This window comes from Lepidochelys olivacea (assembly GCF_965140295.1).
Source record: "Lepidochelys olivacea isolate rLepOli2 genome assembly, chromosome: 3".
Taxonomy (NCBI): domain Eukaryota; kingdom Metazoa; phylum Chordata; order Testudines; family Cheloniidae; genus Lepidochelys; species Lepidochelys olivacea.
This window is the reverse complement of record NC_140413.1, coordinates 166,227,280-166,247,582: the sequence shown is the minus strand read 5'-3', so window position 1 is coordinate 166,247,582 and position 20,303 is coordinate 166,227,280. Positions and strand designations below refer to the sequence as shown.

The 20,303-nt window shown below is 41.5% G+C and overlaps 1 protein-coding gene across 2 annotated transcripts in view; it reads left to right on the top strand.

Annotated features, from left to right (window-relative positions):
• The first annotated feature begins 934 nt into the window (after positions 1–934).
• CENPF (centromere protein F) overlaps positions 935–20,303 on the top strand; it is a 68,333-nt gene continuing 48,964 nt past the window's right edge. For both annotated transcript variants that reach the window (XM_084622236.1, XM_084622235.1), the window contains exons 1-6: positions 935–1,022; positions 6,520–6,726; positions 9,029–9,225; positions 15,492–15,607; positions 16,818–16,909; positions 18,636–18,927. In XM_084622236.1, coding sequence (XP_084478362.1) covers positions 6,565–6,726; positions 9,029–9,225; positions 15,492–15,607; positions 16,818–16,909; positions 18,636–18,927 — 859 coding nt within the window. In that variant the 5' untranslated portion in view covers positions 935–1,022; positions 6,520–6,564. The remainder of the gene's footprint in view (positions 1,023–6,519; positions 6,727–9,028; positions 9,226–15,491; positions 15,608–16,817; positions 16,910–18,635; positions 18,928–20,303) is intronic.

Here is a 20,303-nt window from a genome sequence, read left to right as displayed (position 1 = left end):
TAAGATAGCACCCAAGGGCCTATGGGCCCATTGTGCTGGGTGGTGTATAAACACAGAAAATACACACTCCTTGCCCTAAAAGGCTTACTAATTCAAAATACAAACAGAGGACAGGTAGAGGATATAAAGTGTGGTGAAGAGTTGGCAGAGTTTTCTTAGTAACTTGTATTGTGGAAAGAAAAGGAGGACTTGTAGCATCTTAGAGACTAACAAATGTATTAGAGCATAAGCTTTCATGAGCTACAGCTCACTTCATGCTACTCTGAAACCTTGTATCGTGGAGGTGTTTTTTCCCCCTTTAAATGGGGGTTAGAGGAAGGAAAGAACTGAGAAGGGAAAGGAAAGGAATAGGCACAGCTTTTCACCTCTCTAGCCAAGATCAGCAGGCTGGGGTTTGTAGGCACCATGACAGGCAGCTGATCTTTATGCAAGAGTCCCACTGAGGTAAATATGAGTTCGGACTGCAGGATCAACCCGTGTGGTGTGGTGTGGTGTGGAAAGGGGGTGGAGGCAGATGTGTACAGTCAGAAGCACCGCTCACTATCGTGTCACCATCTCGTTTCCATGCGGCCTTTCTTTTTCCTGCCCCTTCACAGCACCATAGAACCCAGCCCTGGTTTTGGTGAGGGATCTACCCATCCCATTGGACATACTGGCTGACGTGTTGCTTCTGAACCTCCCTAATAAACAGCCACTAACTCCCAGGCCCGCCGCGATTGCTGCCTATTTGCGCCGACAGCCCGCCCCAGCCTGCGCTGCAGCCTCAGAGCCAATCACACCCCACCCTCCTCCCGCAACAGCCAATGGAGTTTGAATCATTCCGAACGCACCAATCGAAGAGGCTCGGCCCTGCGGCTTGAGCCCATTGGTCCAACGGGGAGGGCTGGTTTGTGAGCGGCTGCGCTAGTGGCCAATCAGCGCTATCCCGGGATGTGTGTAACTGACCGTGCGGCGGCAGCTTTTCGAACTTTGGCGCTGGGGAAGGGAGCGGGGCCGGGCGTCTGGCAGCCCCGGGCGCTGCGGTGAGTGGGGGGCTGGGGGGAGCCGGGTGCTAGCGGGCGCTCAGAGATCGCTTCTCCCCCTGCCTCTGGGCTACGGTTTAGGCTTCGTCCCTGGAAAGGCTCGGGTAAAACTGGCTCCTGCGTGGAGACAAGGGCGGCCGGGGGGCGGGAGGGCTCGGCCTTGCCCCAGCTTGGCTCTGCCCTGCTGTGTATCGATCCCCCTCCCCGAGCCTCCCGCTGCAGCCCCGGCTTCAGCTGCGTGTGTAAGCGTGGCCCATAGCAGGCCGCCTGTGCTCGCCGGGAGTGTGCTGTGCTGGCCCGGCCCAGCCTGGACAGGGCGCTGGCCACTAGGAGCAGATTTGGGGCGGGTACTCCAGAGCAAGTGCCAGCAGGTCACTGTTTCTCAAACTCCCTTGTGTACCCTCCTCCTTGGAAAAACGGATCGTTTGTGTGCAGATCTCTTTGCTTAGCATCTTCTGACTCCTGCTGCACTGTTTTTTTTCTTGTGACTGCTGTCAACTGTTGTGAGAAAACGTCTTTCTTTGTAGCAAATGGTGAGCAATTTGGCCTGCTGGTCGGATGTTATCATTTTTCCTAGTACCACCTTGGATGACTTGTCCAAAGTCTTTACAGGTTTGTATGATTAGGGCCAAGGAGCTGTTTATTAGATTGTTGAGGATTTCACTTTAGATCTTCATGGAAAGCCTCCCAGAATGTCTAGATCTTCTGGGATAAGACTCAGTGGTAGAGCTCAGGACACAGCTAATCTAGGGCTTGTCTTTGCTAGGGTTTTATAACACATGTAATCCCAGCTGTGAGGCTTGGCTTAAGACTTCTCTCTGTTGCTTGCTGCTTGGAGTGGCTTCTCACCTCAGGGGTATGGGTCCTGTGGGCTCAGCTGCTGGCTCCGGCCCCTGCCTCTGGCCCCAGACCCACCCTCCCCCCCAGCTGCAGCCCCAGCCTTGGCCCCCTTACTCCTATATGCGTCCCCTCTCCCCTCCCCCCATTGGAGCCACAGCTCTGCTCCTGGCCCCACCTCTGGGAGAATGCAGCGGGGGGGGGGGGGGAGGGAGGAGTGCAACTGTCAAAAGTTCAGGGGCTGCTGTTCTATCCTATAATTTTCAGGCCTTTCTAAAATTCCACAAAGCTGCATGGTCCTCCTCACTGTCCGCGATCTCTGACAAGCATGGAAAGCGCACAGCTCTGCACTATTTTCATAAGCATTGCAAGCATAGGACGCGTGATCCTCCAGCATTTCTAGAGCCATAAGAAGAATCGAATCAGTCGGGAACATGACTTTCTTGGAGGACAGATTGCTGTGGGACATAGTCAGAACCAATTCAAGGTTGTTGGTGATGTTCCTGTAGCACTGGTTCTGAGGCTGAGAAATGAGGATTAACTGGTGAGATTGCATTGTAATTCAGGTTTGAGATGACTAGCAGTGGCTGCAGAACTTTTGGTGCAGCCCTCTGGTGCAGGGAGACCAAAATGAGAGCTGCACTGAGAGTGGAGAAGTGAGTGGTGATTATGCTGTGGAAACTTGTAACACTGGATTGTTGTTGGTCAGTGGGAAATCATTTTGAAGTCGGAAAATCCATTGTGGGGGCCCTTGTCATGTAAGTGTACAGGGCCATTTATCTCCTCCTATGCAGGACTATGACTCTTGGCAATGTGCAGGACATAGTGGATGGATTTGCAGCAATGAGATTCCCAAACTGGTGGGGTGATAGATGGCACACACATCCCTATTTTGGCACCTTGCCACAGGGTACATCAACAGAAAGGGCTACTTTTATATGGTTATGCAAGCATTGGTGGGTCACCAGAAATGCTTCACCAACATCAGTGTTGGCTGGTCAGAGAAGGTGCATGATGCTTGCATTGTTAAGAACACAGGACTGTTGAAAGTTGCAATCAGCTACTTTCTTGACTGGCAGATTACTATAATGTTGAAATGTCAGTAGTGATACTGGGGGGGACCCAACCTCTCTTTTTCTCTTGACTCATGAAGCCATCCACCTCAACAGCACCAAAGAAAGATTCAGCTACCAGCTCAGCATGTGTGGAATGACAGTTGAATATGCTTTTGGTAGATAGAAGGGGCACTGGTGGTGTTTAATCACAAGATTGGATCTCGGGATGGGGAACCCATGGTTTAGCTGACTGCTGTATCCTGCATAATATCTGTGAAGCAAAGGGGGGAAAAGTTGCCACTAGGTTGGTGGTGGAGTGGCTGACTGCTGAGTTCGACTAGCTAGACATGAGGGTTGTTAAAGTTCAAAGTGAAGCTGTATGGCTCAGGGAGGCTTTGAAAGAGCACTTTAACATTGAGCCATAGTAATACGTTGTGTACTGTGTTCTACCTGGTCCTGCTGTTTTGGGGCCTTTTGGGAATTGTGTGGTGCTTGGTGTAAATCTATAAATATTACACTGTCACCGATTCTATTAGTTGTCATGCTGTACAGTAACTCTGGCACTGGAAATCCGTTACTCTGGCATTCTATGGGTGTGGAGAGGGAACCTCTCAAGGCTGCAACAGCAGCAGGTTCAGATAAAACAAATAGGTACCATTGTTGATATATAGTAGAACCTCAGAGTTACAAACACCAGAGTTAAGAACTGACCAGTCAGCCACACGCCATGTTTGGAACTGGAAGTACACAATCTGGCAGCAGAGACCAAAAAAAAAAAGGCAAATACAGTACAGTAGTGTGTTAAATGTAAACTACTTAAAACAAAACAAAAAAAAGGGAAAGCAGCATTTTTGTTCCGCATAGTAAAGTTTCAAAGCTGCATTAAGTCAACGTTCAGCTGTAAACTTTTGAAAGAACAACCCTAATGTTTTGTTCAGAGTTATGAACAACCTCCATTCCCAACCCTGATGTTCTACCATAGTCACATTGGAAAGTGCAAGTTACAATTCAGAACTCCCTTCCCTTGCTCCCTTAAAGTTTTAAACGAGATGCACGTACTGACACTTTATTAGAGTGCTTGTGCACAGCATCACTCAGAGCAACACTCATGCTGAGTACAGCCTGCTAGGGGTGAAGGAATTGCTCAGTGGCATGAAACTGAGTTCAGGGCAATGCTACTGAATACTGGCACCATTTTCTACAGGTGGTGGTGATTTTTAGGTAATAGCTCCTGAGGGTAACAAAGATCTAGGGAACACAGCTGCTGCTGGCATTCTGAAGCTGTCCGCATGTTGCTAGCCTGGGTACTGCAGAGATGCCTTCCAAAGTTATCATGGACTGGCATGGGAAAGCATCCTACTATGGAGGAAGAAATAAGGCTTCCATCCCAAACCTTTGGCAGAGGATTAAAACTTTCATGGAGATACTCTTCATTGCGCTGCGGGAGGATACAAGGAACCGTCCCTGTGTATGTAAACAAACTGCTCCACCTAGCCCCTCTTGCCTAATTCTACAGGGGGAATGAAAAGCAGATAATGCTACCTCTTTGTTGTACCACTTCCTCTCTGAGTGAATTAATGAAAAGTCGATAGCTGTGCCCTGTTAAATTGGGGATGCCATAAGTACACAATTGTAATAGGAAAAACAAACACTTACCTAAAGTTCCTTACCCTGCATTGGGCTTGCCTGTGCTCAGCTGCTGGGACTGACTGGGCTGCGGTGGAATCTCAAACCGGTCCTGGCTCATGGCATAGCTGGATTCCCCGGTTGCATGGTTTTCATCCTTCACTTCCCCTCCACCTCCTTGTCCTCACTGTTCACACCAGGGGCCTGTGGCTTGGGCTCCTCTGAGTTATCCACGATGGTTTGTGGGGTGGCGATGGCAGACTGACTGTTGGCCTCTTTGGCCTTCTGATATGCCTGGTGCAGATTCTTTGCTTTCACATGGCACTGCTGCTAGTCCCTGTCGCACCTCTTCTCCTGAATTCCCCCATGCAGCCTGCTCATAGGTGTCCACATTTCTGTGGCTGGTCCATAGCTGTGCTTACACAGCCTCTTCTTCCCAGAGGCCCAGGAGATCCAATATCTCCTGTTTACTCCAAGCTGGAGCACATGTGGCTGGCATGTTCAGCTGGGCAGTTGCACACAGGAATGGAGAAATGCTAGGGAGACAGTCAAGAAAAAGGCATTCAAAAAGTTGCGGGACTTTAACAGGGAGATTTTTTTCATTCTGGTCTCTGATCCCTGGGCAATGGAGTTTGCAATTGTGACTAGAGCCGTCAGTGTCAGGCGTTGTGGGACAGCTGCTGGAGGATTGTTAGTGCCGACAAAGGTAACGCAGCATCTATACTTGTTCTGCATTGACCTAGGTACGTTGACCATGGTTCAGCGTTGCTTGGGGAGTTGGTGTTACTGTGTTGCTGTAATGGGGCGCTTACATCAGTAGGAGAGACATTTAAGTGTAAACACATGCACAACTATGTCGACAACTAGGCTTAACATCAGCCTAACTTGTTAGTGTACGCCATACCTAAGTGCTTATTTTCATTTGGTAGTACAATAGCTTCTCAACAAAGAAAAATCTATATCTGCTTTCCTGGCAATTATTTGCAGTGCTTCAAACTAATAAACTTTTTCTGTCTTAATAATCTCAAAAATCTGATTACTTTATTTGCCATTACATCAAAATACAGTTCATTTTGAAGAAACAGGTAATCCTACAGCTGCATCAATATGCACAGCGGTTGAATGCATGTTTACATTTGAGTGTTTGCCTCAGGCTGGCAGAAACAGTGCTTACAAACTACTTTTGTACTCTGCTACTCAGCTATTTTGCTTTCCCAAAACTGTAAAACTTGTAAAGAGAAAAGCACAGCAGATACCTAAAATGAAGGTATAATTTTTCTCAGCAGAGAAAGCAAGGCTTTCAGAGTGAACACGTGTGTGAGTGTTTTGCATACATAGCAACACATCAATGGAAAGATCTTTAGCAAACTGTTTTTGTGTGATCATAAAAATAACATAGTAGGAGGCATCTTTCTGAAATGCATCTCAAGTGTGGGGACCAGTAGAGGTAAAATTATCCCTATAGGAGATGGAAGTCACTTACCTTTTTCCAACTTAATTTAATAAGCTATGTCTCCACTAGTACTTTTGTCAGTAAAACTTTTGTTGTTCACCAACAAAAGTGCCAATGTGGGCTGCACTGTGTCTCCCACTGACATAGCTACTGCTACTTATTGGGAGTGTTTTAATTATGCTGATGGGAGAATTCTCTGCTGTCAGCATAGAGCAGCTATATGGGAGACCTTACAGCACCACTGCTGTAGGTCTCTAGTATAGATATAGCCTAAGGAATCAGAATGTCAAATTAGAAGTTATGCTCCAGATATAAATTGCTAACCCTGGTTCAAGAGACCGGAATGTGATCCAATGTTGTAACAGTTTCATAGAGTAAAATTCTTTTGAGCCCTGTCTTAATTATTATGAAAGTGAGGAGTAATTTTAAAATACATATTCTTTACTGCATTCAACGAATAACATCAAAATTTTGAAACCTAAGCCTTTTAAAAATCAGTTTTAGTAATGTTCTCCTTGTGTTTCAGGTTCAGTGATATTCACTTTGTATTAAGGAAAAAAGCAGATATAAAATGAGCTGGGTTGTGGAAGAGTGGAAAGAAGGCCTTTCCACAAGGGCCCTTCAGAAGATTCAAGAGCTTGAAAGTCAACTAGACAAGCTTAAAAAAGAACGGCAGCAAAGACAGTTTCAGCTTGAATCACTGGAGGCAGCTTTGCAAAAGCAGAAGCAGAAGGTAATAGTTTTAATGCACCATGTAACTTTTAATGCAATTTTGTTCTGCTCGTATCCATTCAGAGTGCTGCTGCAAAGATTCTCCTGCCTGTCACTTTGACCATGTCACCTCTCTTGGCACCCCTCTGTTCACTACTGCAGAAAACAAGCTGCTTGTCTTCACTTCCAAGCTCCTTCATGGCCTACCCCAACCAAGGCATCCTTTTTTCATTCACTATTGAAATGTCAACTCCTGCATCCAATCAGCCCATAATAAATTTTAAATTTTTCAACAAGCACCTTTATGCTTTCTCCCATGCTGACTGTCAACTTATGCTTGGGAGGAGCTCCCCATAACCATCCGCGAAGTCCCTTCATCTTCTTTCAAAGCCCTCCTTGCAACTATCCTTTGCTGTGATGCCTACAAAAACTTGACAACAGTTAGGCTGTGGTCTCAGTACACAAGCTGCCTATCCTAGTGACCAATGTTTTCTCATTGTTTCCTTGTACTCTCCCCTTTTTCCTTGTCTTGTACTTAAATTGTAAGCTCTTTGGGATAGGGATCGTCTTATTGTTCTGTTTGTACAGCGCTTAACACAGTGGGGGTACTGGTCCATGACGAGGGCTCCTAGGTGTTATGGTAATAGCAAACCATCACTTATACAATGCGTCTAGAGTGCTGTGCAAACATTAATCTTATAAGGCACAGTGGAAAAAGTAAAATTTTTTAAAAAGACCTTTATGTAAATTGTTTTGATTATACAGGGTGCTTTGTAAAACAAATTATTTCTACAAATGGACATCTGTGAACACTCATCACTTCATATAAAATTTTTATAAACATACCAAAATTGTCATGTTGATGATCTGCGCCCAGTTTCTCATATCAGATACTCATTGGTATTTTGTGAACGATTAGCTCAACTTATTTTGTACCCAGCAACAGGCTCATTCAGAATTTACACAAACTTGTCTGTATATGTGTGGTGGTTTTAAAGTACTGGAATAAACTCTGTTATAATGGCTATTAAAAATTGCTGCTTTTATTTTCCTAGAGTCCTAGGCCAGAAGGGAGCATTGTGATCATCTGTTCTGATCTTTTATATAACATAAGTCTCAGAACCTCCCAGAAATAATTCCTGGAGCATATCTTCTAGAGAAACATCCAGTCTTCACTTTAAAATCTAAAAATATTATGTACAACTGTAATAATCCCCCATTTATGCATCATCAGCATAGTTTGAACCCCAAACCTTATCATTATTAGCACAGACTATCACTTGAGCTAAAAGGACTTGACTCTTCGGTATAGAGCCTCCAATTTAATCAGGGCTTTAGTCACAAAAAAGCCATAATACCTAGGTTTATAGCTGATCAGATGAATATTTGCAAAACGTCTATGCTGCCATCAAAAAATTAACTTACCAGTAAAATGTAGACTACTCACTCAGTTTTTTGTGCTAATAATCACTCTGAGCAGTGATTCACACCTGTGTAAAGTAGTGAATGAAAATTACACTAGCCCACTATCCAGGCCTTGCTATGTATTCAGTCTTAACCTGTCACTGGCCTCTTGCTCTGGTAGTGCTTTTTTGGGACCATTCTATCAGGGATAGGAATGTATGCACTATACTTTGCAAAGGCTGGAAATGTCAAATCTGTTTTCCAATGCTACATAACGCAACACAGATCATGAGAGAGAGGGATCTTGAAATTGCATTATTCTGACTACTATCTTGCATCCCTACTTCAAATCAGACATGGCTGCTCCAGCTGCTATCTTGAGGCAATGCAACTTGAGCATTGATTTCTAACTCTAGTCATTCAGGAAATACTGATTGCTAAAATTGACAGATTTGAAGGGAGAGGGGCAAGATGATGATCAGAGTCATCAGTTTAGCTCGTCTGATGATGTGCAAGGGCTGGATAGGTGTTTTTATAGCCAATAAACTCTTCCAAGAACTGGTGTGGGGCCACTGATTAGAGAAATCGTTTTAATATTAATACCAAGGTGGAAATTAACATAGACTTGTGGTGACTATATTTTGATTTTAAATGTTACACAGGGAAGCCTTTTCAAAAATGTGATATGGACATTATTAGAATAGCAAAATAGCTTTGTGTGTAACTGAAATTTTCAGTGTCAGGCCTTTGAAATGTAGTGAATAAAAATATTCTCAAGTACTATATAATAAAGCAGAAATTGTTTATTTTGTAAGTGGTCTCCACGCTTCACTCTGAATAAAGAGGTTTATTCTCAGGCTTGATCAAAATTTTAAAATAAGATTTTTTTTATGTTTTTTATAATTGACTAATCAAATTAGGTTGAAAATGAAAAAAACGAAGGAGCAACACTAAAAAGAGAAAACCAGAGCTTGATGGAATTGTGTGATAATCTTGAAAAAACAAAGCAGAAAATTTCACATGATCTTCAAGTAAAAGAATCACAAGTTAATTATCAAGCGGGACAACTAACTTCAAGCAAGAAACAAATTGAAAGACTAGAACAGGAACTTAAAAGGTGAGACCATACTGTTCTGCTTTAACTAGTGTGTCTGTTATCCCATTTAAATATTATTTTGCTTAGACATGTAGATGACTATCAAATTACTGTCTTCGTCCACTTTATCTTATTTTAATTTAACTGTATTCCATGTTTAAATAGAAGTTTGAATTTGTGGCCAAAATCTTCAAACCTGGGTGCCTAAAATAGGGCTCCTAAAGTCCCACCTTTAGGCCTCTGATTATCTAATGTAATGCACACCTGGAACTCCTACTGAGCTCAGTGGAATTCATAGGTACTCAGCACATTTGAATATTTGGCCCTTTCTTTGTTGGGCAAAAAAAGTTTTATGTTTCAAACCTGTTAGCTTAACAGGATTGAAAAAAATACATACTTTATTTGCCTGTCAAGATTAGGCCTTGTTAAATATGTGCCTAAACACTTGAAAGTTGTCTTGGCAAAATTCATCTTTTATAGCACAGCTTGGTGTGTGTCCACATTTAATTTTCTCTATTCCAACAAAATCTGCTTTTTCTGGCATTAATTATTTCTCTTTTTCAAAGTGACATAAGTCCCCTGCCAGTATAATTCTTATGGATGCACATGTACCTGCAATCCCACAATGCAACTTTCCCTTCCAGAGTGACTGTCGGTCTGGTAGTACTCTTGAACTCCACTGTCCAGAGTGCAGCAACCTGGAAGTTGTCCTCCCCTCGCTTTTAAATGCCAATATGTTTCTTGTTCCCTGCTACATTTTCACTGAGTGTAGGTTCCTAGTTCTGTCTCATGCTGCTGTCCATTCCAAGAGGGGGGGTGTTCAGTTTCCTTGCACTGTGTGGGGAGGAGCATGGGCAGGCACATCTACAGCACTCCTGATGGAAGAAGAATATTTACAGCAATTGGGTGAAGGCTATGGCAAAATTCAGCCTCCTCAGAGAGGTTCAGTGCTACACAAAGGAAAAGGAGCTGAGGCAGTGGTACCAGAAGGTGAAGAAAAGATGAATTTTGGAGCCACCTGCATGACCTGTCTCTCATTGTGAGCAGGGCACTATATTCTGGAGGGGCCCTGCCTCCTCCCCGTAACCCTGTGGACACTCCTGCTGAGGAGAAGGTAATCCCTCCCTGTAGTAATGGATGAGCAAGAGGTATCTGGCCCTGACCAGGAAGGTGGGGACAAGGAGAGATACAGCAAGGCAGGTGACAGCCAGGAGCTGTTTCATACCTAGCCATGACATGCATCAATGTTTCCTCCTTGGGTGAAGGCAGAGTGTGATAGGTGAAAGTGGTTAATATCCCATTAAATAAACTATTGTTTGCTGATATGCCTTAACTTTTGGCAAATGCATACTTGTGTGCAGACAGTAAGGTGGTATTTCCCCTATATCCTCCGCATACCCCCCATTATGGCTGCAAACAGTCAGCCATTACTCCACATTCCCCACTTTGTCAGTCATCCGTAACAGACGCTCTGGTGTGGGTTTTTCTATTCTCAACGTTCCCAAAGTGATCTGCCCCTTACCTAGTTTCTCTCAGGAGCTGTACCCAAATCTAGATCTAGTGCCCATATTATAATCAAATCTTCCTCTCAAAAAGACAGACCAGCATACAGTGTACTGAAAACGTCTCTTTTAAAACAAGACTTTTACTGCAAAGGTTCTAACTGCATCAATAGTAACAGGAGGCAGAATTGTTTGTAGCAAAGTCAATGAGACACAATTGACAATAACTAGCTTCATTAAGTTGATATCCTAGGATTACAATTACATACAGAATCTAGGTGTATACATTCTCTAATAACAAATCTGCACTTTAAGGCATTACATGTAGCTTGACAAAGCACTATAAACCATGAATTGAAACATAGTGCACTCTAGGCTTAGAAAGTCAAGACTACACGACCTACACTTCCTTTCAGTTGAGATAGCACTGCAATGTTACTGATCTGATGGCAGTATATACAGTGTGGAAAGTCATCCTGAACTGCAAGTGCATACATACCACGTGGATCGGATACAGCGGGCACAAAGCGGAGACACGTTCAATTTTAAACATTTCAAGGAACAGTATGGCCAGAGAAAGGAAGCAAGTTGGCACGCTATCAGTTGGTGTCTTGCGGTGCTTTGAGGTACAGACAGAGCAGCCTGTTAATTTTTACACACAAAGCTTTCTGGTTTGTGGGCACAATTTCATGAACTTTTTTTTCAGGGAGTAGTATGTAAGGCTTACCCAAACATTATGTTGAAGATACGCTTTGACCAGCCCACCATGGTATGACACATCCCCATGCCACTTTGCCAGGACCTCTGAGGGGGATTATTGCAGAAAACAGCATGGCTGCATGCTTCTATGGGCATAATAAGGCCTCTTAAACAGCTCCTTCTTTGCCACTTTAGGATCATTTCAGGAAGTCATGCCCCTTGCTAAGTGCAGTTGTCTTTATTAAATGCTATCCTTTTTATATATCAGAATGAACCCTATCCCCTCCCCAAGGCATTGGGTTAAGAAACTTGCTCTACTCTCCATGTAGGGTCTAGCACTCATTTTGCCTTAATAATTTAGAGGCAATCCACATAGTTATCATGTACAAGGTAGGAAAATCTGAGTAGCTGCAACAATTATGTCATGGAAGACCACCTCCCTTCCTCTCCACCTAACAGTTCTCTCTTTATCAGTAAGCTTGATAGTGGGATTCTCCTCAAGATTCTCCCTAACACCTGTGCAGATGTCTGGTCACTGTCAGAGCCAAAAGGAAGTGCACAGAGAAGGATGTGCTCTGTGAGGTTATGCAGGTGTAAAAGTGAAATGCAAGAGCAATAAGGCAGGGGTGTGAACAGCTGCTGAAGGAGTAGAGGGAGGATAAAGATGCAAAAAGAAATGCTGCTGTTGATCCAGCTGCTCAAATACATTGTTGATCAGGGAGCATTAAGGATCTCACTGAATTAGTTCACCCACTCCAAAGCATGGATAAATATGGGGTGTTGGGGGATCATAGACACCTCATCCCCTTGTGTCAGTTCCCTCTGTATTCTACTCCCATGGACAACATGTTAGGGAACAAAGAACTTTGATTACACATACAGTCATCTGTGATGCACTGACATCTAGTCTGCATGTTGTACTTGTACCTAGTCAAGGTATATAGCTAGTAAAGTTATTTATAAGTAATCTTTTTTTTTAATGTCTAGCATGCCGTGGTGTTAATAAAATACATACTTGAAAGTTGGTGCAACTTTATTGTGACTCTTTAGTATTGCAGTGCTAGAAAGTAATACAACCAGAAAGGCTTCCATACCTCTCAAAAAAGTCAATACATGTATATTACAGAAATGCTAGCCTTTTAGTCTAGAAATACACTACCTGTACTATACTGATGGCCATAGAAACACTGTCAATCTTCCATACTTCAATAACAAATTCCTTAAAAGTCATGTGTATCTCAAAAAACCAACACATGTTCTATTAATAACCTAACCCCGTTTCTTTTAAACTATTACCTACTGTCGAAGTAAGCTTTTAAAGCTTCCCTTACCTGAACCGCGTTAGCAATGCAACTGTTAGTTAGCCTATTTTAGATCCAGCCTGTCCACCTCACTCATCCACCCTGGCAATAGGGTCTTATCAGATAGTGCTGAATGCTGTGCATTGCATTAGAACGGAGAATGTTTTACTTGTTGATATGGAGCTTTGGCATGAGACCCTTCCAACTCTGTCCACTTTACATTCCTTCTTCAGCTGCACAGGTGAGAATCAAATCTTTCTTTGCTTCTGTCCAGCTTGCTAGTATATGGTTTCTTGAGCCAGAGAATTAAGGGTAGATAGCTTCCATAAACTATGATTGGCACAGAAACGTCATTAATTCCAGTTGGATGGAGTGGGGAGTCTGCTTTCAATACGTCAAAAAGCACAGTGTTTCTAAAAACGGTGGGTGTCCTGAATTTTTCTGAACCAGCTAGTGTTTGTTAGCAACTTTTCCCTTGTGGTTTACCAAGGCCTGTATACATTTTGAAATTACTTTTTTTTTTTTTTTTTTTAATGCTCAGAAGCTGGGCAGGGGGAACACAGAATGGGGATATATTCCCCACCTGTAACCCTACCATATTTAGGGAAACCCAGCTTATTGAATCCATTTATTCATTTTTTTCCCCCACAATTGCCTAGCCTAACTACCCTGTACAGCAGGGTATGCTTTATTGTCTTGCATACCTCAATGATGAGTGTCCTTACCATTGATCTTTTTTTGTAACACCAAATTGATTACCCCACTAATTGATAGCAAACTGGTGTTGTAAGATACCATAGGGCAATCACCATTTGTTTCCCCACTGTAAGGGCAGCTTTCACCTTGCTGTTTCTGTGTTGAGGGATTGGGGTGAGCTGAGCATGCAACTCTAGGAATGAACTTCTGCATCTAAAAGTTCTAGAACCACCGATTGTCCCAGCTTTGTGACAGTTTGGGCCCACCACTCATTAGACAGGCTCAAAACTGCCACTCCACCAAATGTGGTTGTTCCATGAATACCCTCTGCATTTATTTTCCAGTTATCCTCAGCTGAGTCTTTGAATGCTGAGTCTTTGGGAATATAGCACTGGAATGCCTATTCAGAGTGCAATGTGTTTTTGCCAGTATAATTCAATGCTATTTAGACATATCATGCCAGCAGAAATGGCAGAGTGTAAAATGCGCTTTGCCAAAATAGTTTTGGTAGTGTCACTATGACAACAGAATTTTTACCACTGCAGCTTTCTAGTGCAACTTTTTAGAGAGACAGGCTTGAAAATGTTGACCTAATGCTCTAACTTTATCACTCTCATTAATATAATATAAAGAGTTTGGAGGTTATATGACCCTTAAGGGGATTGTTGTACATAGAGCAGTAGCTTCATAAAATGGAATCTTAATAAAACAATTTAATTATGAACATTTGGGGAATCTGTCTATGTACAGTTTATGAATTGTTTGATATTGGGGACCCTGTGTCAGACTGCAAACTCCGTTTTGAATGTGGATCTTTTAGCCTCTGTCTTTTTACCTCCATCTTGGACTAAAATTCCAAGTGGTGGGGGCACAAAGCAAACAATGACAGACTGTTAAACTCTGATGATCATTTAACTGGAGCATTTAACTAAAGCCCTGGGACAAAGCAAGGGCTACCATCCAGGCCAAACTAGTTTTTTCAAAATTTGAATTCTAGGCATGATGGTAACTAAGCAACAGAATCTGTGGGAAGGTACTTTAATTAGCTGATGAGGCTGATTGGGAGTCACCTGAGAAAGTGGGGGGAGATAATAAGAGGGTCTCTAACCCTAGGAGGGGGGCAAGGAGAGAAAAGACTACAGATACTCCATGATTCAGAGGAGAAACCATGTGCAGGAGGGCAGAGAGAGAGGAAGAATCCTGAACTAGAGGACTCTGAGCTAGGTCCAAAGAATGCTCTAAGAGTGGTGAGGAAATTGAAGCAGGGAATTGTGTATAGGGTTTTTTTTTTTTTTTTTTTGGCCAGATCTGAATACTTATTGTGCTTGCTAACAGAGTGGTTTTTGGGAATGCTTGTAAAGTCTGTGTGTCTGTATTCAGCTACCACATGTCACTGAAGAGGTGAACTGTGTACCCAGAGTGCCCACAACGTTGGAGCTCTGGGGAAACCGGTGTGTTTGTCGGCGGGGTCGGTGCTGGCCTGGATGCCTAAGACAGCTAGGTTGTGTGGACCCATTTCTGTGAAGTGGAACTAAGAGCCTGTGCCCTGGAAGTGTACCAGAGAAGCCAAAGGAAAAGGCAGTGCTGCAGCCTATTCAGGCCAAGGGAAGCTTAAGAGCACAAATCTAGCATATTGGGATCTAAACACAGCAGTCTTGTGAATGTCCAGCAGAGGGAGCTTTATCAGAACTGACTGATCTTAATACTGTATAATCATTGTAATTCCTTTTCATCCATGTGTCCTTTTTGTGTATAATTCTTTTTGTTTCGAGTCTTCTGAAATCTTAAATCTTGTGTGTATCTAAAATATAAACAAATTGTCTCTTTCGTATAAGAATAAATTTAAAACAACCAAATATCACTAGAAGTGAAAGTACAGATTCCAATATTTATTTGAAGGTGTCGTATTGTAATCTAGAATTGATATATAAATCATATTTTTAGTGATATCTTTATTGTGCCCAATTTTATATTCCTTGAGTAACCAAAATTGCCATTCAATGTGCATTTTGGGCTCTTAAAAATGTATGATTGGGCCCTATTTGTTTCTGTAACTAATTCCCTGAACTTCTAATTTTCTTTTAAACAGGTACAAATCTGAACTTGAGAGAAGTCAGCAAACATTGATTACAGGAGACTTATCATTCAGTAGTACACCACAGAAGAATTTTGCTGCTCCTTTAACACCAAATCAAAATCACAATGGTAATTCCCCCCCCCCCCCCTCGTGTCTAGTAGGCAATTGAATAATTGAATAAAATGTAAATTCGTTTGAAAATACATGTCACTCCAGAAGCATAAAAGAAAACAGAAGGTGAATGAAGAAAACAGTTGACCATGTGTTTGGCTTATAATCTGTTAATGTCTATAAATTTCCAATATTTGAAAATTAGTTCTCATGAGTGAATATGTAAGAATTTAAGTGAGCATGCTTTGAGAGTCCAAGAATATGCTCTGTCTTGATTCAGGGGAGGGCACAAATGCAGATACTAATATAGACATAACATATGTACATCCTAATTATGTTCTATAACAAAACATTCAGGTGAAGGTTCATTAAAAATAATTGAAATTCAGTTTCGCTGGCTGGTGAATTGGGGTCTTGAGGGATTTAGTAGTAAATGCTCAGATTTCAAAATGTTTGCCAGTGACAATGTACATCACACAATTTATTTGTGTTTAGGGTTGTGAAATTCAGAATCTACAATACAAAACAAACACATTTCATGGACACTAAAACAAGGTACTGCCAAAAACTTGCATTTGGCTACCTGACTAACTGGAAGTGGAGATCAGTCCTTGTTCTCATTTGAAAGCTGAGATTTCAGATGCTTTCGGAAGATGCAAAGCATTCTGGCTATGGTGTTGCTTGAGAAAGTGGCTGCTACAGTTATGTAGGAATTAAAGTGGAAAGAAGCAAGATAGGAATCTGAGTGATGTGACTTTAAGCTGAGATTTTCAAATATGTGGTGATTCCCATTAGCAAGAAATTAGGTGTCCAAGTCCCACTGGTTTTTCTTTTTAAGCTTCTTTGAATATCTGAATCTCAATGCCTGATATTTCAGTCATGCTACAAATGAATGTTAATTCCAGGGGAGCGATGGGGAAAAAATTCTTCATTCAGGTGATATTACAATATACACGTATAGCCCTGGTATTCGTCCCTCAGTCTAATGGTTGCATTTTCATTGTGGCACTGAGTTCCAGATCTCAGTTTTCAGTCCCTGAAATACTCAGTTTTACTGGTTTTAGAAGAACTCCCCTTGAGTTGTTGTCTTTTATATATCACTAGAGGTTAATGAGGGCTGTTGCTTTTATCACCCTTGCTTAATATTAGGCATAAGAAATGGTATAAGAAAGATATTATGTATGAAATGAGCCAGATTAACAACAAATATTCATTGTCAATTTGTAGATTCCAAGTTTGAAGAACTCCAAGAAAAATACAATAAAGAAGTTGAAGAAAGAAAAAGGCTGGAGGCAGAACTGAGAAATATCCAGATTAAAGTAAGTATCATTTGAAATGGGGTATAGAGTATCTCAGAATTATAATCTCATTTATTGTGTGAAATGGAGAAAGGTGCAGTTCTTCAAAATTAGCCATATGATTTTTCAGGGAAACTGGTGAAATTAAATTTGCTCACTGTTCATGCCACTGAGATTAAAGTGTAGATTTAAGAAGAGTAAGCAGTGGGTATGGTTAATTTCCTGACAGCATTTTCAAAAAGTTAGTATGAATCAGAATACACAAAAAGGATTTTTTAAATATAATGTTTTCATCTAAATAATCACACATGACTGAGAATTTCTCATTACCCACAGTTATAAAGAGGGATAGAATTTATGAGGAACGTATATGTTTTTGCATTCAAAATCTGAAAATGACCTCTTCTGTTTCAAAAACAGAACAAACAAAAAACCTAACCTACTCAAGTTGGGCACAGTTGTTTTACCACCTTAAGAATATTTATACTACTTCAACATGCTTTAATCCTTTTTTAGGAAATGTGTACTGAAAAGCTACAAACAAAATTAATACAATACTTGTACAATCACTTTCTAGTAAATTTAAAAGTTTATTTACACAATAAACTCAGTGTAAATATCCAGGAGTATTCCCATTAAAGTTTTTCAGTTGGTGCTTCCTTTGTTGAAGTTTTAAAGACTGATAGTGCTGCCACGGAAATCAGGGATTACATTCTTGTTAATTTTGGGGGACCAATATTGGGGCCCCTAGTGCTTTAGTCACAAACTCCATTCAAATGTTAGACATATTGAAAAACCAAGTTCAGTAAGTACCAATAGCAGCTTTCTTGTATTTTTAGAACATAATGGCCCTAATGGATCAGACCAATGATCCATCTAGCCCATTATCCTGGCTTCTGGATGATGTCAGATAGTTCAGAGGGAATGAACAGAACAGGGCAATTTACTGAGTGATCCATCCCCTGTCATCCAGTCCCGGCTTCTGGCTGTCAGAGGTTTAGGGACACAGAGCTTGTCTCGTGAACGAAAAATATCTGATATTAGAGCCTAAACATGTTTTTTGAGTCGAGGTATTTTGTAAAAGTAAGTGCAAATAATCTCTCTCTTGTGTATGGAACGATTTACATGTAGAATTCTTGCTAATGGGATCACCACACATTTGGAGATGAATAGAGCCCATAGTCTAAAATTGTATCTATATTTTTCCACAGAACACAAATGAGTATCAGATATAATTTACAGTAAGTCTAGAACAAAGTACATAAATGAATGTTATGCATGTCAACAGCTAGCTTTACAAAACTGATCTGATTGTGAGGAATGTGGAGGGAAGTAACTCAGCGTTAATTGATAGGACGCCTCTCTTAAAAAAACAAAACAAAAAACCTGATATGCTCAATATAAGGAACCACAAGTCAAACTTCTTGTCATTGAGATGCTGGCCAGCTTAGATGTATTTGAACTGCAGATAGTACTATCCCAACCCTGTTCAGCTGCCTGTGATGTTAATTGGCAAAGTATTCCAGTCAGTTGACTGTTGGGGGTATAAAAGCAGACTGGTGTGATTTGTATAGTACTTTGTACTAATGGATGATCTGTGTTGCTGACTCTGTTATCAAAAATTGTAACTGACAGCGTGACCTAGTGCCCTATCTTATTTCCACCATACAGTAGTGAATGAATTCTTTTATAAATTGTCAGCTGTGTAAAGGTAGATATGCTTTCCCCACCCTCTTTTTTTAAATAGAAAATAAATCATTCTCATCCTCAAAGTACTAAGAGTCACAGAGAGATTGCTCGGCATCAGGCTTCTTCATCAGTATTCTCGTGGCAACAAGAGAAGACACCAAGCTGTCCTTCATTCAGCAGTCAAGAAACCCCTTTAAAGAGAGGTTTTACTTCATCCCATTTTCCATGGGAACAAGAGGCAACTCCTAGCCACTGTGGCTTAAGATCAAAGAAGACAGATTTCAGCAACAGTTTCTCTGACAATTGTGATAATTCTTCTGTCATCAAGCAGTTAAAAACACAGAACCAAGGTATCTTGCAAGTATAGTTATGACTTGAAATCTATTTTATAAATAAGAACATCATTTTTTAAAGATAATTAAAACCCTCTGTGTTTAAGGACTTCATTGAAGGCTGTTTTATATATAAAATGTGGGTAAAATACCTTCTCAACTTGTAAGACTTTTTGAGATCTCTGGGTAAAAAACACTATATACGTGTTTATTAATTATTTTATTGATTTATAAAGTTTTTCCAGTAAGAAAAAATTAACTGAAGTAATAAAATGACTTGTTTTATTGTGTTTTGAATTTAATTCTTTGGAAGATTCTGTAGAGTAATCTGCTCTATCAAGAAGTCATTTTTCATGGAGATCCTTGCCTGGTTAAACTAAAACCATAGTAGAATGAACATTTGGAGCTTCTTCAACTGAGAAGTGTCGTGTTGTCCCCCTCCCGTCCCCCCCGACTATGGCTACACTAGAGAGTTTAGAGCTGCATTGGTGCAACTGTTCCGCTTTAAGCTCTTTAGTGTAGCCACTTTAAGCTGATGGGATAGAGGTCTCCCGTCAGCTTAATTACTCCACGCCCCGCAAGCAATGGTAGCTATGTCGGCAGGAGACGCGCTCCCGCCAACATAGTGCTGTCCACGCTGACGCTTAAGTCTGTCTAAGTTACGTCGCTCAGGTGGGTGGCTAATTCACACCGCTGAACAACATACCTTATGTCGACTTAAGCTGTAGTGTAGCCATAGCCTCAGTTCAGCTGTGCAGGATATCCACTCGGAAGTCTTTGTAGACATTTAATAAACACTATAGGATGAACCTTGTCTTCAGCAGATAAGGTGACAGGTGACTTAGGGCCATTTCATAACTTGTGCTCTGTTTTTCTGTCTTTGGTCTTCAGCTTTCTGTCGGTTAATTTTGTTACATTGTTGGAAGTGTTTAGGACAGTCTGGATCCTCCATTTTCTCAGTGAATGGATGCGCCTCCTTCCTTAGACTTCTACTTTAATCCAATTAAGCCAAAATTGTTGGCAAGTGGTCTTCAGAAAAGATAACTTTTTAAATGGTAATGCTGTTCTGCAGGGTAGTTGTATCAATTCAAACACTCACCCTTTGCTTACTGTTAGTTCAATTGGGTAGAGTTTTCATTCAATGTTTAGCTTATATGCATGGTCACATCGTAAAGTTCATTGCAAACCTAAACTGAAGTTTCAGCTTTGGAAGACTAAAGGGTTTTTGGGGGGCTGGGGCAGGGAGAAGGGTCAGAGACTGAAAAAAGGAAAATTCTCAACTGCTATTGGCTGCCATCTGTTTGTTTGCAGCTAGAGTATCAGTGGAATAGGTCCTCATGAAAGAATGATCAGATAATTTATTTCACATGCTAATAATCTGTAATTGCTGACTA